This window comes from Triplophysa dalaica, chromosome 14 (assembly GCF_015846415.1).
Source record: "Triplophysa dalaica isolate WHDGS20190420 chromosome 14, ASM1584641v1, whole genome shotgun sequence".
NCBI lineage: Eukaryota > Metazoa > Chordata > Actinopteri > Cypriniformes > Nemacheilidae > Triplophysa > Triplophysa dalaica.
The window spans coordinates 17,207,070-17,234,505 of record NC_079555.1 but is presented as its reverse complement, the minus strand read 5'-3'; the positions used below and the strand labels follow the sequence as shown (position 1 = coordinate 17,234,505).

Sequence of the window (27,436 nt, the reverse complement as noted above, 5' to 3'; positions counted from 1 at the left end):
TGATACTTACTTGGGGAGCGTTTCCCAAAACCATCGAACTACAGTGGCAAGTTCCATCGTTCCAGCATAGTTCAATGATTTACGTGTTTCAATCGCATGCAACATCGCAAAGTTGCGTGGTTGGAACTATAGGTCCATAGAGCCGTGGTTAGAAGCATGGTTCCTTGTTATTATGACATGTAGACTTGCATGCATCAAGGTTTTGATCAAAGTAAGCAATCAATATGCAGTGCATTCCATATCCATCACTCTAAATATTTACAAATTCAATTTCACATCTTTCAGTTTGTCAAGAACATAGAAGTGCTGTGCTGTGCTGTGAAAATTGCGCATGCACACCTGCATGCTCTATGACCCAGGGGAATTCCTAAAGGACATTAATACATTTCTAGAGTACAATAATAAATGAATTAAATAAAACGTTAAATAAAACGACAGATGACAAAAACATAATAATATAAGTAGTCCTTTAATACAATGTATGTTATTTACAGCAAGAATTTCACATTAATTAGATCTGAATGTATTTATTAGTAGACGTCATTACCAGTGTTGGGTAAGTTACTTTTACTAGTTACTAACTACATATTCAATAGTGTAATTCGCTTACTGTAAATATCAACCTTGATTAGTTACTGTATGTGATTCAAGGCTAGATATGAAACGGCTCCTTTAATTGATTAAAATCTAAAGTAGTAATATTAATTGACCAAAGTATTACAAATTTGAGAATTATACATTAAAGCACAAATTTAAGACTTTGAATTTTGATGTCAGTTCCACTATTTCACACACATATATTAGGCAAAGTATTAAGTTTAATTACATCAGAAGTAAATCTAGTTGAATAACAGAAAAAATAACTGTAATCCCTTACATTAAGGGAATGTAATTAAATTGCAGTAACTAATTACTTTGTATCTAGTTACACCCAACACTGGTCACTACTCCACCACCTGTGTGGCATCATCAACTAGATGGCTGAACCAACTTGGTTCAAACAATTGATTTCCGACAGAGTTACTACGATTTCGGCAAACAGTAGTAACTGCATTGTTAATTTTTCAAATTTTTGCAACTATCATGGTTAACCAGCGAATTGTGCCGTTGTTCAGGAAATGCATCCCGAAATGTTTAACACTATATTGATAGATTGATCAATAAAGGATTTTATCAAAGAATACATTTTGAAGTTTAATAGCAATTCTTTAACAGACTAAAAGACAACAACATAAAAATCCTCAACATCTCTCCTCTGTGCTTGTTGGGTTGACTCAACCGGACTTCACCACCGCAGACTATACTTTAAGATTTGCTATTATCGTGTTTCCCTCTATATCTACTTATTTTTCAAAGTCTACACTTGACATGTGACTTGTGTTCATAGACTTGTCCTGGTAATTGCTACCAGAGTGATACAGGCAGTCTTTTGTAGGTCGCTTTGGAAGAAAAAGTCTTACAAAGCAGCACTGATTGTGTCAACATCAGTATATTTACTTGGTGCCAGACAAACATGTTATTATGTCTGACAGCCCTTCTGGTCAAATCCATCCAAATATTACAGTTGCTTTCAATGATTCTAAACATAGAACTTGTTTAGATTTTCCTGCGCTCAATACTTAATACAACATAGAATAAGTAGTCCAACTGATTTATTCTTTTATTATATATTATCATGTCAGTATTTTTTTTTTACAGTCGCCTGTGTATTTTCAAGATCAAATTCACTTTGTGGTAAATACTGCAATATGCTGTTTCTTTAGATCATCCAATTGTGCCTGTTGTCATACCCTGACTTAACAAGTAACTCAAAACAAACCTTCGTTCTTTTTGATGTTTTGTCTTCGGCTTGTTTTTGATCTGTGTCTAAGACATTACGAATATAAACCAGGTAAGCATGAGAGAGATGGAGAGGGTGTTTGCGAAAGAGGGAACAGGAAAAAGAGATAGAGGCTAAGACAGATAGCGGGGTGCCGTAGGTAATCAATACCACTGCGGTGACCCAAGTGTTTACTCCCTGGTTTATCACATTTGGAGCTGCAGGTTCAGGGTGTCTGATCAAGTAAACAGGAGCAGTCCTTTAGAATTTAACCCTTCTATACTCTGAGCCATAAATGGTCACCACTTTATGCATTCTGGATAATGGTGTGTTGGGGTCATCAACAGGTTTCTTAAAGGTGACTGTCATCCAAACTCAAAATTTAGTCATTTACCCGCCCTTGTGCTGTTTTAAAGCTGTAAGACTTTCTCTCCGTTTTGTTTTGTCACACAGAAGATCCTGATTCTCTTCATAGAAAGCTACAGTTACCAAAAGAAGATCATAAGAATAACCAAATTTTAAGATTTCATGACACAAGAACACAATAAAAAAAGATAAATAAGAAAAAATTTCAATTGGCTTTTAAATATAAGAGAAAAGCAGAGTCCACTGTATGCCAACAACAATTATATAAAGGAAATACTGTATATTGTTTGTGTCAATTTTTTTACAGATTATGAATTTAAGAATGGACAACCGTCAATCAAAATTTTCCAATTTAAAAACTCCAATTCAATTTGGACAACAGCGTATGCATTTAAATGTGAAACTGCAGGACATAAGCTTAGAATAAAACGTACCGTTTTTATTGTTGGTGTGGACCCTTAAATACAGCTCTGGAAAAAAGTCACTCAGAATTTATTTTCAGTTTATCTGAATTACCTATTAATTTGTTTAGGTAAAATTATAATTTTTATTTAATTTTGTGACCTGCTAAGAACATTTCCCAACAACATTCAAAAAAAAAAAATTCATTTACTTACAGAAAATGAAAACTGGTCAAATGAACCTGTAAGGAAGGTTCATATTAAATTTCTAAACTTTACAATTCCAATAGTATATATGTATTTAACAAATTTTATGAAAAACATATTACTAATCAACTAAAATGAAAGTAAATATTAATTTAAATAAAATGATAAAAATAATTTGATGAAATAACCCTGTGTTGGCATCCTCTCATTCTTTCAGATTACTGTTAGTTAGGTGACTATGTCAGCAATGAGGCTTCTGATTCTGTTGGAATTCAACACTAGACTGGATTTGACACAATACCTGTAGAGATGTTGATTTAAAAACAAGTTTGGACTCTTAGTGGCAGTTTCCAGGACAGTAATTAATTTAAATCAGGACTTGTTTAGTTAGGACGTATAGCCCCGGTTTCACAGGCAAGGCTTGAGGCTAGTTCCAAACTAAAAGGAATTTTGAGCTGTCTTAACTAAAAATAACTTGCCCTGACATATCTTAAAATATGTCAGTTTCATTGTGTTGTCTCAAGATGCACATCGGTACTGTTGTTTCTAAGGCATTTTTATAAAAGCGACTTAAATAGCCTAAATTATCTAAGGCATAGTCCTGATGTAGGCAAAGCCTTGTCTTTGAAACCAGGCCATTATTTTTACAAACATGCCTTACAAAAAAACATTACTTGTGTGCATTTTGAGACAAGCCAATGTCACTGGTGTATTTTAAGATTTGTCAGTGCAAGTTGGTTTCAGTTTAGACATCCATAACATTTTTTTGGAAACTAATCCATGTCCGGGAAACCCGTAATCTCTTATTTTTTTCCAAATCTGAACAAATCATTATAATTAATATTATTCTTATCCTTCTCGGTATGAACGGGTCTTTAGACCACCAGGTAAGTTTTGAATGCCTGTGCTGGTTCAACAGCAAGACCAGAGCCAAATCAACAGATAAATTGATGCTGTGCTGAGCCGGTCTTTTCGGCAGGGCAGTGAAACTGCATTAGCTAGTGGGCTATGTTCCAGCATCATTTGCTTCCAGTGCAAACTCAAACACGCAGCATAAAGAAGAATCATCATAGCACTTTTCACAGAAGCAGCTCTGTTCACATGGAAGTATCGCTTCTGGCCTGTGGAGTTTGCTATTTCCTCTTTTTCTATGGCAACATGCACTGTGTAACTGTTTTGGTGGACTGTAGAGTCACTTTTCACTAGTTTTCAACTTGAGATGACTTTGAAATAAGTTGTAAAATAAGAGTAAAATAACCCACAGTTGAGCCCAGAATGGCTCGATACCTTACAGCACTGGAGCACAATTCCCTTTATCTATAGGAACTCAAGAGTTCCTATTTTAAAACGCATCTAAATTCAAGGAAACGGATGCAAGGTGAAGCGCTGCTCATTTGAATTGTGGATGCGTCACTTTCAATATGGCTCTCTGGGTCTTGTTTAGTCGTACTTTATAGGATGATCAGCAACTCGGGAAAGCATTCGTGTCGGCCTGATAAAGTGTCACGGGTGCTTATGCTGATGTTAGCTGATGTTGGCTGTGTGCTCGCTCATTACCTTGCCTGCTAGTGGATGCCCTTGGACCGAAGGTCATCGAAATTAAGCATGGCGTCCGATTAAACCCCAGGAAAAATCCATCTTCTGGAGACCCCATATCTCTTCTGCAGTTTTTGTGTGTATGCCATCCGACTTGAAGGTGCACCAGCCAATAAGAGGTATCCATTCAGCCCTATCCTGCCATGGATGCATGGTGAATATATTTGTCTTCATAGTGGGCAGGCTCAAAGGATAATGGGGCTGGGGGGTGTGTTGAGGTCACTGCACCTTGACAGTGGAGGAGTCTCTGCAGCTTGGGAGAGTGAACATCCGTCTACTGACACAAGAGAAAAAGAATAAGATCATAGATGAGAGAATACTGCAATAGTTTGTTTCAAACCGGAGTACGCTACCTTGCTGTTTATTGTCTGCTCTCTTTAAGGCAACACCCTTGGAAGGGTAAAGCAGTGTACTGCTCCAACAATGAAATCCAGAGAGTTCTTGTATGCTAATGAAACTTATTAATATCTGGATCACATTTTATATAAACTCCAATATTCATTTTACAAGACTCTATTTAAAAATGCCTCAAATTTAGGATTATAGTCTAATCTAACGCTGATCATTGTTTAAGCGATGATGTTCATTTGGACTCTTAATTATTCTGAATTTTCCTCATTATTTGATCAGTAGGGACATGATGTTGTACACTACGGGGTACAGAATCGGCCCCGCAAAAACCCTCTCCCACCTAATTAAACGGGATTCACCCAATGGAGAAGATATACTAACAATGGAATTTGGGACTAAATGAGATGTCACCTCACATTCATTAAATGATCTGACCTAAATTAAACATCCCTGAGGTTGTTTCAGTCATGTGCTTGGGGTCTAAAGACATAACAAGTAGTAGTAAGAACACAAGGGCATGCCTCATTTCAAAAGATACAGACCAGAATGAGAAAAGACAGCTGCACATGACAATTTGAATAGTTCTATAAAAGTCCTTTATGTGACTATGAAGTACTTCAAAAGTACTGCATACAAATCTATTCACCAGTTGATCTCCAATCATAATTAAATTTTACAATACAAAACATGCAAATTACTAATTTTGTTTAAAAATCACATCTGGGATTGATATTTAAATGAATTATCTGTAAAGATTGTCGTTTAAATTACGGAGAAAAACATGCTCTGATAGGAACATCTGAAGAGTTTGGTTCCAAAATGAGATACTTTTTTTTTAAATCATGTTTTTTGTAATGTTATAATGTTTTTATTGTGTTTTATTGTGTAAATAAGCGTTTTTTTGTAAGATATTATGGCTTAAATCAAAACAAACCAACTGCAGTTATTAATGTAATTGATATTAATTAGAATCCACAATAAAAAAACATAGCTAGATTTATACTTATTTAATGTAAAATACAAATGTACCAGAATAAAAGGAGCTTTGATCGAATTTAAAAATATATTTCCATTCTTCTGGCTTCAACAAAACATCACACAAGACCAAAGGAATTCCTTGAACACATCTGAGAAACAAACACCTTTGATGATCTCATGTCACACAGGGATAGAAAAGACTGCCTGCCATGTATTCCAAACAAAAAACGCTGCCTCAAAAACAAATAAATAAAAAATCCCCCCTTCAATCTATGCTCACTTCATAGCCTTTTTGATTGCGAGAGGAAAGAGCTTCGAAAGGCTTTTGAGTGTTGCAAACAGCACTGTTTGTGTGTTCATCCGCAGATTACTTTTTTCACACTATCAATATGTTTACTGCACACGTGTAGATATGTTTGATGTGTTTGTATGTGCGTCTGTGTGTCTGTTCTTCACTCTGACAGCTGATTTGCTTAACAGAATCTTGTCACCAGATTCAACCCTGTACAAGAGCGCTGTAATACAGTAAAAAAATACAGAAAGACAATTATTTTGACAAAAGAACATTTCAAGTCAATTTTCGAGCTCTCAAAAACACCAGACAACACACACTTTCAAAACACCCTCTAAGACCAGACACCGCATACTATTGAACCCAGCATGATACAATGACAGCAATGATGTATAAAAAGTCTTTAGAAGATGAAGGTTATCACTGTACAAAATGTAACTGGAAATTAGAGAAGGCCAAAGCCAAACGAAATAGACTGCAATTTTAAAGCTACAATCTGCAAAACATTTTGGGTAAAAATAATACGAAATCAATTATTGATTAAATACATAGACAGATCAGTGTTCAAAGTGATTGATTATCTTACCTTGATTCGCAACTGTAAGCTTAAAACATCGATTTCTAATCGGGTCGGACCATTGAGGAAATATGAGGAAGTCCTATTTGTGTCATTACATCAAAGTGAAGTAACCGGCTAGTTTATAACGTCTGTGTGGATGGCACTACTGCGGGTAACAGAGTTCTGTTCATTATAAAAGTAGCAAATATTCATCATCATCCAGATATATGTGTTTAAAAGCGACCATCTGGGGAATGTCATGTAAGCGTCTCAATTTATTAAGTTCTGAAAAGATGAATAAAGCTTTTCATTGATCTTTTATCAAAAGCTTATCAAAGTTGCGCATAAATGTGTATGAATAAAAATGGCTGTTTGTAAAGTTCTGTGAAAAAACAAGTTCCTTACAGGCACGACTTAAAAAGCGGATACAACACACAATACTGGGTCACTGATTATGATAGTATTATGACATTTTGAACAATATTTAAAAAACTAACTTAAATTAAATGTAAATTTCGAATAAAAAAAAAAACATTTTTTTGTTGATGTTATTGTTGTCGTCCATACAACTTGTCATAGAATTTACAACATTAAAGGTTTTAATTGAACATTCTCTAAAAGGTCTGTCACTGAAAAAATATGTGTAATGTAAAATTAAGAAAGCACAAAATAATATCAGTGTAAATTAAATCAAATGAGTATAAAAATGTATAGTAATAATAAAACAAATGAAGCTCATCTCAGTCTTTCCTATGGCTCCGCCCTTTTGTATCCAGGTGTGTCTTGTTACCCATAATTACGTTTATTTATACCCCTTTCAATGCTTTTGTTTTTTTGTGGTCATTTTGCTTTATGTGTTTATGTTTATGCACATGTTGGGTTTATGCTATGGGTTAGGTTTATCAAGTGCTCTGACATGTTTTAAAAGCCCACTAGAGGATGTGTATTGTAAATCATTGCTTTGTTTTGTTTGATAAAAAATCCTCCCTTTACCGTGATTTCTAACACAAAAGTTATTGCTACTTCAGTCAATTCACAAACAGTGGTAGCTTAATACATTAACTGTATTTGTTTGTTTTTGGATGTCAGCTTTTCTGGTCCAAGTGGACAGTTCTAGGCCAGGTTTAGCCAATAAAAAAGGTTTTGCTGCAGTCAATGGCCTGACTGCCTGACCATCTAAAGTCACTGCATCATCTTGGCTAGGTAGGAAGACTAAATAAAACAGCTTTAATTAGCTAACTAGAATACCACCCTGGATTAGGTCTTTTTCTTCCGGGTATTATGTGTTTAGAAGTTACGTGGTACATTTATTTTTGAAAAATGCAGACCGGTTAAGTCTCTCGTGGCCAGACATTCATACTGAAGTCTTTTTAAATTCAACCAATCAGATGATGACTTTGAACGTGCTGAAGTGTTTCCATAAAATTGTGCCTTATGCATCAGACGTTCAGCTATCGGTCCGTGTGCGTGACGTCTGAGGGTGAGACTATGACTGCCCTTAGACGTCCTTTAAAGAAGACATTGAAGACACATTATAGAAAAACATAATGAACCTATTATCTACTGCTAGTGAAAGGAGTTGTATTACTAAGAGATGCATAACCAAAACGAGTAAATGAAAAAGAACGAAGCAGATGGAGCAAATTAGAGTCTGGAGGAGTCTGATGCTTTATCTCTTTATCCAGGGATGTAATGTAAAGAGACAGTCGCTCGCAAGTAATTACCTTCGGTCAGCAATCGTTATACAGCATGATATCTCCTATGTAGTCCCTGTGATATATGAATGTAAATATTTACAGAAAATGACACTATTATTTTGTCTTAATACAATTGTGAGGTTGTGTTGCATTTCGTGCTGTGAGGTACACAGAGCCATTTCTCTCATAATGTTATAATGTGAGAGAATTTAAATTTGTGATTATATACAGTGCATAGGCTTATATCAGGAAACTCACAGCTAATGTTAATAATTCAGATCTTGACATCCAATGCAAAAATCTGTATGGCTCGTTGAATTTTTAGAATAGAAAATACGTCTGGTAGAGTATAGGAAAGACATGGTTAGTGCTCACCGTTTGTCATCAGAAGCGAAAGAACCACTTGCTAAGGCAGACTGACATTAGATTAGACATATTTTTGGCCAGTTGTTGAAAGATCCACCACTCCTTTAAAAAATGTATTATATTGCATACATTTTATGTTATAAATTTGTTATCTGTTTTATTGTTAAAACAATACAATCTGCTCTGACTGCAGATGCACAGGTAAATGTTTTTTGCAGCTTTGTGAACTAACATCACACATTACAGACTCAATGCAGTTGGATCCAAAAACAGGGCTGAGATACAAGAAAGAGGAAACAGATGAAGCCTTCCTTCCAAACCTTTCAAAACACACAAACACAATAATTCATTCCAAACAAGAAAAGATTACCAAGGTGCACTGCAGCGACTGGCATAAAGCCGAAGGTGAAATATGGTCTAGGGATAAATGGGGTGTGTTAAATAGACCATGTTTGCATCAGTCGGCCAAAGTGAACCGCATGTGCCATCTCCCAGAAGTCTGTTCAGTTCTCTTATCGGGAACAGGCCTCTTATCTCTTAGCTCCATAACAGCAAACACACTCGCACACGAACCAGTGTACACACATTCAAACACACACACACACACACTGAATTATCTTCATCAGTTAGTAGCTAGGTGACATTTGGTTGCCTTTCCGTCAATCCCTGATACAAATGTTCATCTCATTGGTTGCCAGAAAGCAAACACATAAAAATACAATACATTGTTGGAGCCACTATCTAATGTAAAATTGTGTGTCCTTTTAGGTAAAAAGGGCCTAGGCTTCTATTTTAGTGGTCTGCACAAGCCTGACTTTCCACAACTAAAATTATACTTTTTTTAAGTCAGGAAAGATTTTAAAGTGCACCCAAAAAAATGTCTGTCATCTAGAGAAGTACCCGTTAGTATTGCTGTTATGGCAGTTGCTCTGCTGGTGCATGCAGAGCTGAAAGCAGCTGGATGCTGGTAGCTTTGCTTCCATGGTTTCATAAACATCTCTCGAGCTTTAAATGCATTGGGACTGAACAATGAACCAATGGGATCAATCATGGACTGAAAAAAAACATGTCTCTACTTCATTCTTCTGTGGAAAAATTAAACCAACAGAAATTGGCATGACATCATGCGCCAATGATGTTATTTAGAGTCTGTATAGTAAGGATCATGAGATGGAAGGTCCCGGCATCATATGACCAATTGGAAAATCTATTAACAGTAAAAATTAACATTATAGCATACATGAGTGTGATGTTACTATATAAAAAGACTGAAACCATCTTTGGGAAAAACGTATTTAAAGTGTAAATGGATTTTTTTGTCTCACTGAGATGGATTTGTTTATATCCAATTTTGCTGCCAGCCAACAGTGGGCAAATAAAACATTTCATTTTATTTTTCAGGACATGCCTGGCATGCTCAGGATGTTTAGCTTGTTATTACGTCCATGTCAGTCCTGTAATGCCATAAATACATAATATAGTTAAAAGCATCTTTCTCCTTAGTTGTCTTTTTAAAAGTAGAATGCAATTAGAGTGATATAATGTTATTTAATTATATTATTGTAGATGCTTTAAAGTGAAAATGTTTCGAAGGGCCACGTGAAAGGAATTCATTCATACATTCTGTATTTTTTGACAGCTGGTCAAAAGCTGCATGCCAGATAAGAAAGTGATCCAGTCTTGTGAGTTCATTGCATTTATAATTATTTTTAATACTTATGCTAGAAAAAGCCTTCTAACATGAATTATATGTCAGAAAAAAGGCCTTACAAATTAACATGTGATGTAGGCTATGTAATCATTTGCCAGGAATAAAAAAGATTTTCAGCACATGTGCAGTTTTGCTGCAGGTAAATTCAACAGAAAGTGTCATGGAGACACTTTAAATACAAATGTCAGCAGTACAATTTTAACATGTATTATACTTGGCATTCTACAGTGTACATGAATACCAAAGGTATACTACTCGACTTTTAAAATCTGAACAGATTTTCAATCAAACGAGACATCACACACTTGCAGACTTTTTGAAAGTTTGCAGAGAAAAACAGAACATCACACACTACGCGATAAAATCTGCAGAGTAGCACAGTCTTTTTGCAACAAGTCCAGACTGAAAATCTGGGCAGAATCTAAGCAAAACTCTTGCTGTCCAACCTTTAAATGTCACAGATAAGTTTTGAAAGAAGGAATTTGCAGACAAAAGAAAAAGAGTTAACTGTGTCATGTAAATAAAGGCTATTTGCACTTGCTATATGCATCTTGCATTGGGTTATTTTTTTCATTTCTCATTACGTGGCCATTTTGGCTCAGGTTTACTTTCCTTTGGATGTGTATACTGTAAGGAAACATCTGGTTTAAATGTGTACATCTCTTGGATATGTTTTCTTATAATAATAATAAGAAGAATAATAATAATAATCATGTGTTTAATCTCATAACATCTGACCAATAGTTTTATCACTGTTAGAAAAATAGGGCAGTGTTTTCACAACCCTGTTTCTGAAGACCCACAATTTGACATTTTGACTTGTCAATTTAACCAAAAAATCTGAGCATATCACTCCAATCCTCAGGTCCTTACACTGGTTATCAGTTACTTTTAGAATCAACTACAAAGTATTATTAATTGTCTATAAATCACTTAATGGTCTAGGACCTAAATACATCTCAGATATGCTCATTTAATATAAACCAAGCATACTTCTCAGATCATCAGGATCAAGTCAGTTAGAGATAACAAGGGTTCATTCAAAACAAGGTGAGTCAGCGTTTAGCCATTACGCCACCAGTAGCTGGAATCTGCATCCAGAAGACATCAGACGTTCACCAACAGTAGCTACTTTTAAATCCAGATTAAAAACACACTTGTTTAGCTGTGCATTCACAACCTGAGCACTGTGCTGGTTTACATCAACTGCACTTCTATTTCTAATTTAGTAATTTAGTTGTTTCTTAAAATCTAAAGTATTTGTGATCTTAAATCATTTGCATTTTAAAGATATGTTTTAATTCTTTCTGTCAAGCACTTTGAATTGCCCTTGTGTATGAAATATACTATATAAATAAACTTGCCTTGCCTTGCCTATCATCTGTATAGGATATACAATGCAATCCCCTACATATACAGGTATGACACATGCCTAAGTGAAAATAGCAGCATTTCTTAGCAAATGTTTCAATAAATGTAAATGACTGTATTTTTTTGGATTAAGTGTACATAGTACTTAGATGGTATTGGTAATTATAAATAGTGGCAGATGCTATTTGCACCTAAGTATTGTTGTGCGTTAAACATGATGTAATAATAACAGAGTGTAAATCATTACACTCAAACACATAAAAAATCATTACACACTATTTACTTATTGAGATAAGAAAGGCCATCACCCACCCCTGAACCTAAACTGTATGACTTGTTAGCCAATTTTCATATACTTTCTTAATTCAATTGAAAACAAATGCTTTCGTGATTTGATATGTAATGGATATAGATAGAAGAACGAGTTTGGCAAAAGGTTGCTTAGAACCTGGGTCTAAAGCATCAAAGCTATTAACTACTGCACACTTTACACCACTGGAGTTGCTTTTTGCAATGTTGAAGCTCTAACACTTTCTCTATTCCGGTCAGATACTGGTTGGTGGAGTTAACATAAATAGTTTTTACCAACAAGTGGGGCTGTTTATCCTCAGTGTAAATAGAAACATTGTTAAAGTAAACACAAAATGTTAGTCTGGAAGTTTGCCAATATTTGTGGTCACTCTCCCATACTGTTCACCAGTGTTTGGGGTAACGCGTGGCAAGTAACGTTCGTTACGAAATTTGATTACTTTTTTAAGTAGTGTAGTGGATTGCCCACAGAAAACTGGTGATTAAGGTATTGATCACTACGGTACTCTGATCAGGGAGTTGGAGACATCGGATTGAGTTTATCCATTTATTGCACTATTGACCATTTATACATTTGAGGTTGGTAGACAAGTATGTATATAGGTAGTTTCTGAAATAAATAAAATAACAGAAGTAAATATATTAACAGGATAAATGAGATATGAGAAAAGAATATGCCGCTGCGCTAAATCCGCTTGCACTAGAAACACTGCATGACGTAAATTACGTACCTCTTAACCGCAAGCGTCACACTTATAAAAAACACAATATACTTAAAGGGGCAGCAGGGAATTCACAACAAGTAGGCTAAGGAGTAATTTAACGCAGTCACTTTATACATTTACATATCAATACTCCAGTTACTTTTCAAGTAACTCAAGTTATTTTTCAGTCTAATCATTGATTTCTTTGAACATTTTTTAAACTGTAGATGTGAAATTCTGAATTAAAATGTTTGTAGACATGCTTGCGCAGAAACAGTCGCTAGTCAGACAAAGACAGTCAGTGTTGCAAGTGTTCCGTCTTCGTTTTTGTTACGCAAATCTGGCAACCATTGACAAAGCAATGGGAGGCCAGAGCTCATATGTGGAGCTATACTGTGGCCGCTCTCGCCACCACTGACAAAATGCCTGCAAATGCTGGTCATGTTCAATAGATAACTTTCAGATCGCGAAATTAGCGTGTCATGTGAGTCATTGTCAGAGTCATGACACACAACAGCAATCCATGATCTCATGCCTCGTGAATGTAAACATAACCTGTGTTCGACTGTTTGTGGCGCTGAACGCCAGACAGATCTGCAGATTTAAATGGGTTAGGGTTAGGGTGGATGGGTTGGTGTGTCAGCGGAGGCTAGCACGGGAGAAAGAGAAGAAACAACTGTCATCTGTAGTCTCCTCACCAAATACCAGCATATACAATATAATATGTTAAATGTCATTTCCCCCTCAAAATAATATTAGTAAAATATTATATATATTAATCATAATTTCATATAACACTATCGAGTTGTTTTGACTCAACGAAGTACTCACCAATGAACGGGGAGTTGTCAAATGGCTTATATTACTTTTTTAAATAAATAAAAAACCCACCCATATTTGCTGGCCAAAAATCACACACAGTGTTATACGACCGGAAACTAGAGTCGGAAACTTTGCCGACTCTACTTTCCCAAAAGCTCACCAGCGCAATCTTGTGCTGGTCCGGAAATATTTGTAGTGTGTTTTTTAAAGAGATAAAGTGTGATATAGGCTATTTAGGATTGTTAAATGGATAACAGTGTTAATGCACGAGCATCAGTCAGGTGAGAAAAAGTAACGCAAAAGTATATTCAGTTACAAAAAGTACCCAAGTAATGTATTTAGTTACTTTTTTAAAGAGTATCTCAAGATTGTAACTAGTTACTTTTAAATGTAAGTTTCCCCAACACCGCTGTTCACTTTTCTGACCAGAGTTGCACGTCTGCTAAACAGCTCTTGTTACGTCAGTCTAATGGTGTAGTTACACCATCTACCAGCAGGGGCTTACATGCAAAAGTTAACCAGCTTTACTACTGTTGAAATACTTAAAATGTTGTTTCAAATTATCCAATTTCTGTCAAACAGAGTGTTCAATGACTAGTCATAAAGATTCAATGTAGTAGTCTGATCTTAGTGAGTATGTTTTTCCATTGGACTTGCTGGCCTATTGTCTGCCTGCTGTGACTGTAGCCGGTGCTTTAATCTGTTATTAGCCTGTCTGGCCTCAATAAAATGCCTCATTTACAAATTACCTGATTTAGGCCTGCTTCACCACTTTTCATCCATCCATCCATCCATTTTCTACCGCTTATCCGGGGCCGGGTCGCGGGGGCAGCAGTCTAAGCAGGGATGCCCAGACTTCCCTCTCCCTGGCCACTTCCTCCAGCTCTTCCGGGGGGACACCGAGGCGTTCCCAGGCCAGCCGGGAGACATAGTCCCTCCAGCGTGTCCTAGGTCTTCCCCGGGGTCTTCTCCCGGTGGGACATGCCCGGAACACCTTACCGGGAAGGCGTCCAGGGGGCATCCGGAAAAGATGCCCGAGCCACCTCAGCTGACCCCTCTCGATGTGGAGGAGCAGCGGATCTACTTTGAGCTCCTCCCGAGTGACCGAGCTTCTCACCCTATCTCTAAGGGATCGCCCGGCCACCCTGCGGAGAAAGCTCATTTCGGCCGCCTGTATCCGGGATCTTGTCCTTTCGGTCATGACCCACAGCTCATGACCATAGGTGAGAGTAGGAACATAGATTGACCGGTAAATCGAGAGCTTCGCTTTGCGGCTCAGCTCCTTCTTCACCACGACAGACCGGTACAGCGACTGCATTACTGCAGAAGCTGCACCGATCCGTCTGTCAATCTCCCGCTCCATCCTTCCCTCACTCGTGAACAAGACCCCCAGATACTTGAACTCCTCCACTTGAGGCAGGAACTCTCCACCTACCTGAAGTGAGCAAGCCACCCTTTTCCGGCTGAGAACCATGGCCTCAGATTTGGAGGTGCTGATTCTCATCCCAGCCGCTTCACACTCGGCTGCAAACCGTCCCAGTGCATGCTGAAGGTCCTGGTCTGATGGGGCCAGCACGATGACATCATCCGCAAAGAGCAGAGATGCAATCGTGTGGTCACCAAACCCGACGCCCTCCGGCCCCTGGCTGCGCCTAGAAATTCTGTCCATAAAAATTATGAACAGAACCGGCGACAAAGGGCAGCCCTGCCGGAGTCCAACATGCACAGGAAACAAGTCTGACTTACTGCCGGCAATGCGAACCAAGCTCCTGCTCCGGTCGTACAGGGACCGGATGGCCCTTAGCAAAGGGTCCCGAATCCCATACTCCCGGAGCACCTTCCACAAGATGCTGCGAGGGACACAGTCGAATGCCTTCTCCAAATACACAAAACACATGTGGATTGGTTGGGCAAACTCCCATGAACCCTCCAGCACCCTGAAGAGGGTATAGAGCTGGTCCAGTGTTCCACGACCGGGACGGAAACCACACTGTTCCTCCTGAATCCGAGGTTCTACTATCGGCGGGATTCTCCTCTCCAGTACCCTGGCATAGACTTTCCCGGGGAGGCTGAGAAGTGTGATCCCGGTAGTTGGAGCACACCCTCCGGTCCCCCTTCTTAAAAAGAGGGACCACCACCCCGGTCTGCCAGTCCAAGGGCACTGTCCCCGACCGCCAAGCGATGCTGCAGAGGCGTGTCAACCAAGACAGCCCCACAACATCCAGAGACTTGAGGTACTCAGGACGGATCTCATCCACCCCCGGTGCCCTGCCACGGAGGAGTTTTTTGACTACCTCGGTGACTTCATCCCGGGTGATGGGCGAGTCCGCCTCTGAGCCCTCGGCCTCTGCTTCCTCAATGGAAGACGTGACGGCGGGATTGAGGAGATCCTCGAAGTATTCCTTCCACCGCCCGATGATATCCCCGGTCGAGGTCAACAGCTGTCCCCCTCCACTGTAAACAGCGTTGGTGGGGCATTGCTTCCCCCTCCTGAGGCGTCGGACGGATTGCCAGAATCTCTTCGAGCCCGACCGATAGTCTTTCTCCATGGCCTCGCCGAACTCCTCCCAGGCCCGAGTTTTTGCCTCCCCAACCACCCGGGCTGCAGTCCGCTTGGCCTGTCGGTACCTGTCAGCTGCCTCGGGAGTCCCACAAGCCAGCCAGGCCCGATAGGACTCCTTCTTCAGCTTGACGGCATCCCTTACTTCCGGTGTCCACCACCGGGTTCGGGGATTGCCGCCTCGACAGGCACCGGAGACCTTACGGCCACAGCTCCGAGTGGCTGCGTTGACAATGGAGGTGGAGAACATGGTCCACTCGGACTCAATATCTCCAGACTCCCTCGGGATCTGGTCGAAGCTCTGCCGGAGGTGGAAGTTAAAGATCTCTCTGACAGGCGATTCGGCCAAACGTTCCCAACAGACCCTCACAGTACGTTTGGGTCTGCCGAGTCTGTCCAGCTTCCTCCCCCGCCATCAGATCCAACTCACCACCAGGTGGTGATCGGTTGACAGCTCCGCCCCTCTCTTCACCCGAGTGTCCAAGACATACGGCCGTAGGTCAGATGAAACAACAACAAAGTCGATCATTGACCTCCGGCCAAGGGTGTCCTGGTGCCATGTGCACTGATGGACACCCTTATGCTTGAACATGGTGTTCGTTATGGCCAAACTGTAACTAGCACAGAAGTCCAATAACAGAACACCACTCGGGTTCAGATCAGGGGGGCCGTTCCTCCCAATCACGCCCCTCCAGGTGTCACTGCCCACGTGGGCGTTGAAGTCACCCAGCAGAACGATGGAGTCCCCAGTCGGGGCGCTTTCCAGCACCCCTCCCAGAGACTCCAAGAAGGCCGGGTACTCTACACTGCCATTTGGCCCATAGGCGCAAACGACAGTGAGAGACCTATCCCCGACCCGGAGGCGCAGGGAAGCGACCCTCTCGTTCACCGGGGTAAACTCCAACACATGGCGGCTGAGCTGGGGGGCTATAAGCAAACCCACACCAGCCCGCCGCCTCTCACCCTTGGCAACTCCAGAGTGGTAAAGAGTCCATCCTCCCTCGAGGAGTGTGGTTCCAGAGCCCAAGCTGTGTGTAGAGGTGATCCCGACTATCTCTAGTCGGAATCTCTGAACCTCACGCACAAGCTCCGGCTCCTTCCCCGTCAGAGAGGTGACGTTCCATGTCCCTAGAGCTAGATTCCGCGTCCAGGGATCGGGTTGTCGAGGCCCCCGCCTTCGACTACCACCCGTTCCACTTTGCACCGGCCCCTTACGGTCCTTCCTGTAGGTGGTGAATCCACGGGAGGGTGGCCCCACGTCGCTCCTTCGGGCTGGGCCCGGCCGGACCCCATGGGGGAAGGTCCGACCACCAGGCGCTTGCATACGAGCCCCAACCCCGGGCCTGGCTCCAGGGTGGGGCCCCGGCTGCGCCATACCGGGCGACGTCACGGTCCTCGAAATTGTAGTCATCATATGGGTTTTTTGAACCGCTCTTGGTCTGACCCGTCGCCTAGGACCTGTTTGCCTTGGGAGACCCTACCCTAGGCATATAGCCCCGGACAACATAGCTCTTAGGGTCTTTCGGGTACTCAAACCCCTCCACCACGGTAAGGTGGCAGTTCAAGGAGGGGACCACTTTTCATAATTGTAGCAAAATCAGACAAAGTTTCATGTCTTCTGGGAACCCATAAAACACATTTTCTAATTAGTATTAGTTGTAAAGACACAATTGCAAGGTGTCTTTAATTACTTCATGACATTGATAACGCGAGACTTGTTGCAGGTCGGTTGTTGATGTGCTAAATTTATATGGTCGTAAACATCTGTTGTCACGGCCGTTTTTCAAATATGTTTCCTGTAGGTTAAATGAAAGTGAGAATCATTGACGAAAATTTCAGTCAAGGCATTGGTGAGACACGAGCAGTTTTCTTTTATCTGTAGTCATTTATTTGTCATATACTTTGAAGCTAACAAGGTCATTGCTATAGGCAAAAATATGATTGGATATAATTTGAAAAATATGCTGATAATAAATATTTAAAGCAACCGATACGATGTGATATTTTGAAACTTTTTGGTAAAGGTCAAAACTGGGTGTCTTTTACACCTTTTCACGCTGGGCCAAATTAAATGAATATATGGGGATCTATTTTAAATTTCAATGTTGACCAATTTTATTATCAAGAGTTTCTTCCCCACACACATTTCATAAGCATAGGGCGAAAACAAAATCTTCAGGAAGAGCAATCGTTTGGTCTCCCATCCACATCAAAGGGTTATAATGACATCTAGTGGAAAACATATCTAATACTATTATTATTGCACGTGCCATATTTTCGCCCAAGAGTGGTCTATAAAGGAATTACAATGGTATTGATTCACTTTAAACAGATTACTGTATGAAAAAGCGCACAGTAGTCTGTCATTATCAGTTGACCCATCTTACCTCACCGATTGTTAAATGAAAAGCTATTGTCCTCATTTGGAAGGTGGTAATTCAGAGCCATTGATCATTCTTGACATAAATTAGCACCAAACACAAATGACGGTAATCGTGTGTGAAGTCATGTAACCTTGTCTGTCAAAGGCTCACACACACTAGCCTGGCAAGTCTTGTTTGGTCTATTTATAACAGCAGAACAGAGGAGAGATATGTATAACCATACAAGCACAATAAAACAATCACAACCTCGGGGCAGTCAAGAGTAAGTACAGTAAGAGTGACCTGTGTTTATACTAGACAGCAACGTCTTGAGTAAACTATTTTAATGTCTTCTTATTGTAAGTAGAAACATGTATTACAGTGTGCAGTGTTTGCATGGTTTGTAAAGTATAAACACAAATATCTAGATTTAGCCGTTTAAAACGTCAAATTAAAGCTCTGATGATAGACTTGTTTTCTCAATTAGATTTTTACTTATCAGTGGACCATATGCAAATATTGTAGCTTGATAAGGTATTTTTCGAGTGATTTACATCATATCTTATCTATAAAAACGAGTCAATATTTTGCCAGACTATAGCAACACTGGCCCCTTGCCTCGGTTTGGTTTCAGAACTTATTCCCTTGTCTCGTTTCAGAGTCTATTTTCATATGCAGAAAATATCAACAGACATGGTAAGCCTCTGCTCACTTCAAGTAGAATTGTCATGCACTTCTGTTTTTAAACAAGCAATGATTTATGTAGCACACAGAAACAATAGAAACACAAAAACACAATTCCCTTTGGGCATTTAATATACTTTTTAAATGAGTGGAATTACATTTGATTGCTACCTCTAGGGCAAGAGTACAAGAACTGGCACTGGCCTTCATCCGCACTGTGAGAAATGTCACAACCAACAGTGCAAGCTTCCTGTAGATATATGCAGCTCATGTGTCTTCATAACCTGCCATCTGCACTGTGGAGCTGCCTTCCACCTTTGCAAAGAGGATGAGCATCGTCTCATCTGCCCGAAGGAAATCGTACCCTGCCTCAACTCTGGTTATGGCTGTCCGATGACCATGATACGACAAAGACTTGCCAAGCACCTGGAAACGTGTCCTGCTAGCGTAGTCACTTGTACCTTGGAATGGAATCGATGGCCTGTTAGTGAAACAGACACAACCTTCTACAAGAACGCACTGGAGAATCCAAACTATGTCAAAGACATGGACCTCGCCATGGGTCTTAGAGATCAGAAGCTCTTGTTTACCTCAATAAAGATGAAGACGCTCTTCCCCGAGTTAATTGAGAAGATAGAGGAACCCGAAGTTCCACTGGATGGTGCTATAGGAGGTGTTGACCAAGAAAAGTGGGATACAAATATCTTAAACCCAGAAGAGATCTTGGAGGATGGGGAAGAGGTACAGGAACTAACTGAAGAAGAGAGGCTGGCCCTTGCTAAGAGCAAAGACGTGGCCTGTTTGGAAAACTATAGTATGTGGGAAAAAATGTTTGCGAAGGAGAAAGAAGGATGCCAGCAGACAATCAAGAACTTAGAGGGAAAAGGTAGTGCTGTGATGGAAGAGGAAAAACAAAAAGTGACCCCTCAGGTTTCCAATGATGCCGAAGTTTCTAGAACAGGGTTAGCCCCTTGGCAGGATGGAGTTCTTGAGAGACTCCGTGAAGAGGTCAATGTAGCTGAATACAATATGTACCTGCAGCACAATGGGTGCATGCTTATCAACTTTGGCCAGCTGGCTGCTTGCACACCTAAAGAAAAAGATTTTGTTTACGGTAATTTAGAGCCCATTGAAGTTCAGACCGTACGTTCTTTTAATGTGCCGACCAGCTACAGAGCCAAGCGTAGCCACCTCAAGGATCCATCACGCATGGTCAAGAAGATGGATCAGAACGTGGACACGTCCGATTTAGGCATTGAAGAATTCCTGAAGGCAAATGAGGAAGAGGCCACGCTTCTGTGCTGCCTGGAAAGAGAATTAAAAGGTCATCAGATATGTGAAACGGTTGGAACCGATGGAATGTATGTTGACTTCGCAACCCAGACGTATAGTTTCCACTCCGCTCCATTCAATAGCGAAGCATCTTTGGCTGATGTTGTCGAGGGTCGACCTCAAAACCTACACTTGCAGATTCAGACGGAATGCGTGACAAGGAGACACAACAAATCTTGCTCGGCCTTCACTTTCTTGTGCTGTCACTCTTTCAGACGTGACGAATACCCCTGGCACTTCAGGAACGTACATGGGGATATCCAGTCCAGTCTCAACGGCTGGTTTATGCAACGTTGTCCGCTGGCTTACCTGGGCTGCACTTTCAACCAGAGGCATTTTAGACCATCTAAGTACAGAGCAAGCGTGAAATATGATCAAGATCTCAGCACATTCACAGTTCAACCGGAAGTAGCAGCAATGCTGTACAAGGGTGTAAGAAGTGCCAGCAGCGAACGGAAGCGAGAGAAGAATCTTGACTCACTGAGCAGACTTCCTTTTGAGATCTTACATCACATTGTGAGTTTTTTGGACAGCGTGTCATTGGGTTATCTAGCTCAGGTGTCCCAGCTAATGAGAGAGGTCTGTAGCACTGTTCTACAGCAGAAGGGCATGGTGTCCCTCAAGTGGGAGAAAAAGACATATTCACATGGCGGATTCACATGGAGGACTCGGAAAAAGGTATTTTTTTGCTCATATTCTGCCTATCAGTATAGTACTTACACCATGTTTTAACCAGATGTGCCGTGCATGATAAACACGCTAAATATGGTCAGGCACTGTTCTCTGATCGCTGCGGTATGTGGGTCAGAGAGCAGCAGGAAGGTCGAACATGGGTCGCTTTGGACACATCATGTCAGTCAGCAACACATTGCTGAACCTTTGCTTTTGAAAGACAATTGGTCACTATCTCTTGCTCTGTCCAATGTTTGTGAAGTAATTGATCTCAGTGTTCAACCGACAGGATCATAACCTGCAAAAAAAGCCATTGAATCAGTGCTATGGAGTTTAGCAAAAATTAACCCAAGATGTATGAACAGTATTGCACTGGACAATTAAATATTCAACCAATCGTATCTGCACCAAATGATGCAAGACCTTTTCTTAGAAATAAATTCAGAATTCCAAAGCATTTTGTTGTATTTTTAATCATCTGGTGTAAGAGTGATTTTACTGGATATATGAAGAAGTAAAAATAACCACATCATTCATCATCATAGATCATCATTATTTTGATGCAAAACATTTACAGCCAGAAAGTGTCAACACGGCTTCTGCATATATGTGCTTTTAGATCACTATGTACTAATTTTATCAACCTAGTGCTTTTACCAAAATAATACATATCTTGGATCTTCCTCATCTCCTTTCAGACATGGGAGTTCAGCACTCTGTTCTCACCAGTAGATGAATGGTTGTTTGAAGACGTGACCCCCATGTCAGAGCACCTCAAGGTCTGTCCATTCTATCAGAAAGAGATCAGGAGTGAACCTGTGGCTTTACCCAGCATAACAGACCTCCAGGGGGAAAGAGAGGCTTTTCAGATTCTGGTCAAGAGTTTTTCACCATTGACAAGTGATAAATAGATTAAAATGCATCAGTAGGACACAAGCTCTTGTGCATATCAACACACAGTATAACGTCTGGATGAACATGTGAAATGTTTCACATACACTACCAGTCAAAAGTTTGGGATCACTAACTCATTCCTTATTTATATATTTTTTCCACATTTTAGAATAATGGCAAAACTCATGCAAACCATGGCATACAGTTGTAACTGTGGGAATTATGTTGTGACTAAAAGTACTCAAAATAAAGAAACTCTATGTTCTATTTAAGCACTTTCATATTAGTCACCCATTGACTACAATTTGCTAAATCATTCTCTTGGCATTTATAAGCCTGCTTCCTGATGTCTCATCCTGGGACGCTTTTTAAACAGTATTGAAGGAATTTCCATATATGATTGACTCTTATTGCCGGCTTTTAATTCATTATTTTATACAAGTAATCCATTCAAAAAAATTCCAGAAATAAATGAATATGTTGGCACAATATTTTTTTGACCATCCAAATTATTTCAAACACTGAAACATGCACCTCCAGATTAAACGTTTTTAAGAGCATGATAAAGTGATCCCAAATTTGTGCCCGGTCGCGTACAAAAATTCAAAACACACATTTATATAAGGTAAAACCACATTCAATTTGACATGTTTGAGTATCTAGTTATTTTTATAATTAATTAAAATCAATGAATAAATAAATGAATAATCAATCCATAAATAAATGATAAATTAACAAGGAAATATTTTATTTGGTACAAATCTTGTTGTGAACAATATGAAAAGTTGTCTTCATACAAATCTTGATGTGCAGTTTTTTCCAACAAATCTTGGATGACCTCTAGTGGCAGAAAATACTCATACACTTTAAAAGTTGTTACCCCCTAAATTTGCCTGTGTACTTCAGTATGAATTTCTTAGTATTTCATATTTTGTCTTGTTTTCGAGTGCGAAATTGGTGAAACAAGATATTTTTTTTTTATTGAACATTACAGATGTTAACTTATTTAACTTTACTTGAATTAAAAATAAATCAAAAAATGAGTTTGTTCAAATAAAACAAATTACAAAACTGCCAATAGTGTAGAACAAAAAAGTTAAATATTAGAAAGGACATTTTTTATGCTTGTTTTTTGTGTAAACCGACGTAATTTTTATTTTACTTCGTTTTGCTTCTAAATATTTTGTCATACCAGTAATTAAAGCGAGAAATGCAGTGGCATTGTTTATTCTGTTTTTAGATATAGCTTGTATTCTTGTGCTGTTGCATACCCTTATTTCCAAAATCACAATAATCTGTGAAATAGAATTGTTTTTACTAACAAGACTGTTTACAAACATGTGGTTCACGTTGTGCATATACAATAAACGTCTTTGTTGCTATACAAGTGAACAGATTTCTGAGTGTGTTTTTAGCACGTCACCTCATCATATGACTTCTTATTTAATCTCTGATATTTCTGGATTGCGTATTTTATTGATGACCTCTGACAGCATACGGTTACACAGGGCAGCGTATGGATTTAAAATCACAGCCTGTTGCCGGGCAAACTCACTGCCCAGAGCTGCTGCCTTCTCAAAGTCCACCCGGGCCTCTTCGTTTCTGCCAGCCAACCTGAGCAGAAGCCCGCGCTGGACCAGAGCCTGGCACGCTGTTCGTCCTGTGCCTCGGCTCAGAGATATCGCCTTCTCAAGATCCTCCACTGCACCTGAGATACAACACATTATCTCCATATTCAAATTAAGGAATCATAGGGACAATGTTGTATTACTATCTATGACCCCTTTATGAATAATGATAGCATATGTATATTTGATAAGTGTAACTGCTTAAATTAATTAACTATTATTATTTTTTAATAAAATGTCCCCTTAAAGAATCTAAAACGATCAAGTGATCACCAGCAATAAAATGCATCTAAAATGGATTTCAAGAGTGCATCTTTTTTTCCTGCTCTCTTATTCTGAAAGATAAAGAAGACATGTGTGACCTATAGTATCTCCCTGTAGACGTTTGGTCTGGGCTCGGTTATTGTAGGCCGAGGCTCTTTGCGGCAGGACCGTTATGGCCTGGTTAAAATGCTGAAGGGCAACAGGCAGATCTCCAGATTCGGCGACAGAGACTCCCTGTAGTTCCAGATCTTTCACCTGCTTCAGAAGCTCGGGGTCAAAAACAGTGTCTGCAGGAACACAGAGACCAGACAGACACAAATATCACACTTATTACATTTATACATTCTTCATTCTTTTGTCCTTTCTGACAACCCTTGTACCTAAAGCTGTCAGTATGTCAACCATTTCATCGCAGATAGACCTGCCACAAAGAGTGACTGATCGAAATTGTTACGTTTAAGCAGATTTTAACAAAACCAAACAGAAATCAGAAGTGAACAAAGCTTCAGTAGCATGACTGCTAACATTAGTCCTTATTGCCAAATACTGTACAGCAGCAGTAGTATTGAAACAGATGTAAATAAATGTACCGTGGATGTAAATAAATATGCATTCGGTGATAAGTGAATAGTGAGAAAAAAAAATACAGTAGGGATGAATGCAAATGAGGTATATACAGTAAGACATCTTAAAAATAGAATTAATACTCTAAATCCCCTTATGCAATTAAAGTAACAAATCTATCAGTCTATATGTGTTCAAGCATTAAATCACATGAAAGAACGGTAACATTTATTATTAATTCTTGGTATGTTCATTTTACTCTTAATTTTACGTTTGACATTTACTAAAACATTTAAGATAAAAAATCGGGTCACATTAGTTCATGCACAATGAGCTAACATTAACAATCAATGAACATATGAATTAACTAACATGATGATAATACATTAAATAATGTTGAGGAATGAGACTTTTACTGTATAAAGCTTTTCCTACAGTAGTGTAATCTTCTTACCATCATCTGTAAGCTTGTCTTCTTGATTTAATGCAGGAACATCTCCAAAGGGACTGGTTGGGTTGAAGATGGCTTGTAGAACTGCTCTGTCATTTGCGGAAGCCATGATCTTCTATACAGTGAACCAAACAGCCTGAAATGATGCTTTTTAAAGTTTCATATGTTTTTGGGAGGAAAAGAGGAGTTGTCTGAGTAACTCTTTCTAGTGCTGCACACGAGCCAATCAGAGGAAGGGGTGGATGCAGGACTTTGATATGGTGCAGCACACATCTGTGTTTGATTAAAACAACTGTTATGCTGTGGGGTGTCCAGGAACTGTTTCTTAAATTGGTTATATGAATACTTGCAAGAAAACAACATAAATCTGTCATTATTTATATAATAAAGCTTAATCTGACACAACGAGTGGACTCGTTGAATTAAATGATGAATTAAATGGTAGAAATAACAACTCAAAGAATCATTAAAGGCAATAAAATATTGCTTGTCAACTTTAACGACGGTATTTCATCAGACACTTTTTAAAGGTACATTGTTTTTCCATTTCCTCAAAAACAGTGAATTTGGACATCCGAGATTTCAGAAGGACATGTGACGATATGCTCAAACCAATATATTGAATGTTAAAATAAATGTTCAAACCGATCAATCAAATCTGCTCGAACCAGTGACTCGAATAATTAATCAAATGCTCGAACCAGTGACTCAAATGAATGAAATACTCAAATAAACTCAAATTGTGAAATAAATGCTCAACGGTCCGATCAAATGACAAATCAAATATTCAAATTGATGACATATAAATATCCAGAATGCAAATGTACTTTTGCGCCATATATACATTTTGCACATGTCAGCACAGTAGAGAATTGTTACTGTACACGCTAAAAAAATATGCTTCATAAAGAACCTTAAACATTGGAACACAAGGCACTTTGTGGCAAAAAAGGTTCTTGGGATTATAAAAAATAAAGAAAGAAATGTTTTTTATAGTTTATTTATAGTTTATTGTTCATACAAAACTATACTTGAAATAATGACAACAAGCTAGTTCAGGTAAAAGATGAAACTTTTCATAAAGCTTAAAAAAAGCTTCCAAACTGTTAGTCATTTTAGAAGGATACTGTATCTAGGGTGTTGTTGGATCACTCCTTGAACACCCTGTGATAAACATTATTGTAGACAAATGAAGATACGACAGAAAACACGTCCCTTTGGCCCTCTGATCTGCCCAACATCTGCACATCATTCTTGTATAAATTAGCATGAATTTACATTGCAAAGACTGTTCACTTCAATCTCTTATTCAAAGTAGGCCAGTTTCTCTTCACACCAAAAATGTAAGATTATTGTAGAATATGCTTCCATTTTCAAAAATACAATTTTAGGGATTAAATCTCTATAAAACAAAATTACAAGAATTTATTTCTTTTTTGTTAAGTATTTACTGTATACGGAAGACTGGGGCTAGTTGTCACACTTTTTGTCCAGTAAACATTTCAAATTTCTTTTTAGTCATATAATTGAAAGTTGAAGTATTGAGTATTAAATATTTCTCATGTTATTGCGCCAAACAAAAGTTAATACAATTAATTGAATATGCACTGACATTTTGTAATATAATGCTATAATACAGTGACAATTTATGCATTATGAAGCTTGCACAGAGCTGTCATTTAGAAATCCCTTCATAAAGTTTGGGACAAAAACATATTCCGTTGTTTCTTATCTGTAATACACAGTTTTAAAACAATTCAGAAATGGTTAAAGTGCACATTTTCAGACTTCTATATGCCAAAAGAAGATCCCCACATAGCTGATAACAAATAGAGGACGTTTTCATTATAATGGGTTAGACAATAACACTGCAAATCATCCATAGCTTTTTGCAGACCAGTATGCATATTAAGAAGTTGACTTTCAAAAAGACCATAAGACAAGTTCAGTGGCGTAAAAAGTGTGTCGACTATCCCCATACTTAATACAGTATATATATACACAGTAGTTTATCGTATATGTATGTTAATTTAAGATGTCAATCCATAAAAAAATGCTCCGCTAAGCATGACAAAATACAAGGCTTAAAAAGAAAATGCAAAAGAGCTCCTGCTAAGGACAATACTGATTCATTTCTTTACGTTAACGTAATAGCAGCACCAAATATGCAACACAGCTGGTGGCAGAATCCACAATCACAAACATCTGAGCATAATTCAGTGAAAATTCTGTGATGATTCATAGTGTGCAGCTGGAGAGATCAAGTTGACTGGAAAAATAGAAAACATAAAAAGAGACGTTTAAATGTTGTCAGGTAGAGTTTTTCTGCACTGTTGCTTTAAGACATGACATGTTGAAACATTTGTGATGAGCCACATGAGGGAGCTCTGGGATTGTGTATTTCTTCTTCCCATAATATCTCTCTTTGTTTTTCTATCACATCTCCGACATCTATTTCAAAAGGGTAAAATCTAT

At 38.9% G+C, this 27,436-nt stretch overlaps 2 protein-coding genes across 3 annotated transcripts; one reads left to right on the top strand and one right to left on the bottom strand.

Moving 5' to 3' along the window:
• Positions 1 to 18,741: 18,741 nt before the first annotated feature.
• Positions 18,742 to 22,647, top strand: LOC130436008 (F-box only protein 40). 2 transcript variants are annotated; one of them, XM_056766903.1, is made up of 4 exons: positions 18,742 to 18,755; positions 19,132 to 19,168; positions 19,334 to 21,166; positions 21,859 to 22,647. In XM_056766903.1, exons 2-4 carry the CDS (start codon positions 19,145 to 19,147, stop codon positions 22,069 to 22,071), a joined length of 2,070 nt encoding a protein of 689 aa, XP_056622881.1. In that variant the 5' UTR covers positions 18,742 to 18,755; positions 19,132 to 19,144; the 3' UTR covers positions 22,072 to 22,647. The 2 variants fall into 2 exon arrangements, with proteins under 2 accessions (XP_056622881.1, XP_056622882.1); XM_056766904.1 differs by lacking the exon at positions 18,742 to 18,755 and adding an exon at positions 18,765 to 18,831.
• A 134-nt stretch (positions 22,648 to 22,781) lies between these two features.
• On the bottom strand, positions 22,782 to 25,161 carry ttc36 (tetratricopeptide repeat domain 36). The gene is made up of 3 exons (XM_056766905.1): positions 24,965 to 25,161; positions 24,045 to 24,233; positions 22,782 to 23,762 (listed from the first exon to the last, which is right to left on the bottom strand). The coding sequence occupies exons 1-3, from the start codon at positions 25,068 to 25,070 to the stop codon at positions 23,494 to 23,496; spliced, it is 564 nt and encodes a 187-aa protein (XP_056622883.1). The 5' UTR covers positions 25,071 to 25,161; the 3' UTR covers positions 22,782 to 23,493.
• Between the last annotated feature and the right edge of the window lie 2,275 nt (positions 25,162 to 27,436).

Coding starts and splice junctions, on each gene's coding strand:
- LOC130436008 (XM_056766903.1), top strand. CDS start 19,145: ATGCAGAAAATATCAACAGACATG. Junction 19,169..19,333: donor AGAAAATATCAACAGACATG/GTAAGCCTCTGC, acceptor TGCTACCTCTAG/GGCAAGAGTACAAGAACTGG. Junction 21,167..21,858: donor CATGGAGGACTCGGAAAAAG/GTATTTTTTTGC, acceptor ATCTCCTTTCAG/ACATGGGAGTTCAGCACTCT.
- ttc36 (XM_056766905.1), bottom strand. CDS start 25,070: ATGGCTTCCGCAAATGACAGAGCAGTTCTACAAGCCATCTTCAACCCA. Junction 24,234..24,964: donor AGACAAGCTTACAGATGATG/GTAAGAAGATTA, acceptor GTGTTCCTGCAG/ACACTGTTTTTGACCCCGAG. Junction 23,763..24,044: donor TCTACAGGGAGATACTATAG/GTCACACATGTC, acceptor GTTGTATCTCAG/GTGCAGTGGAGGATCTTGAG.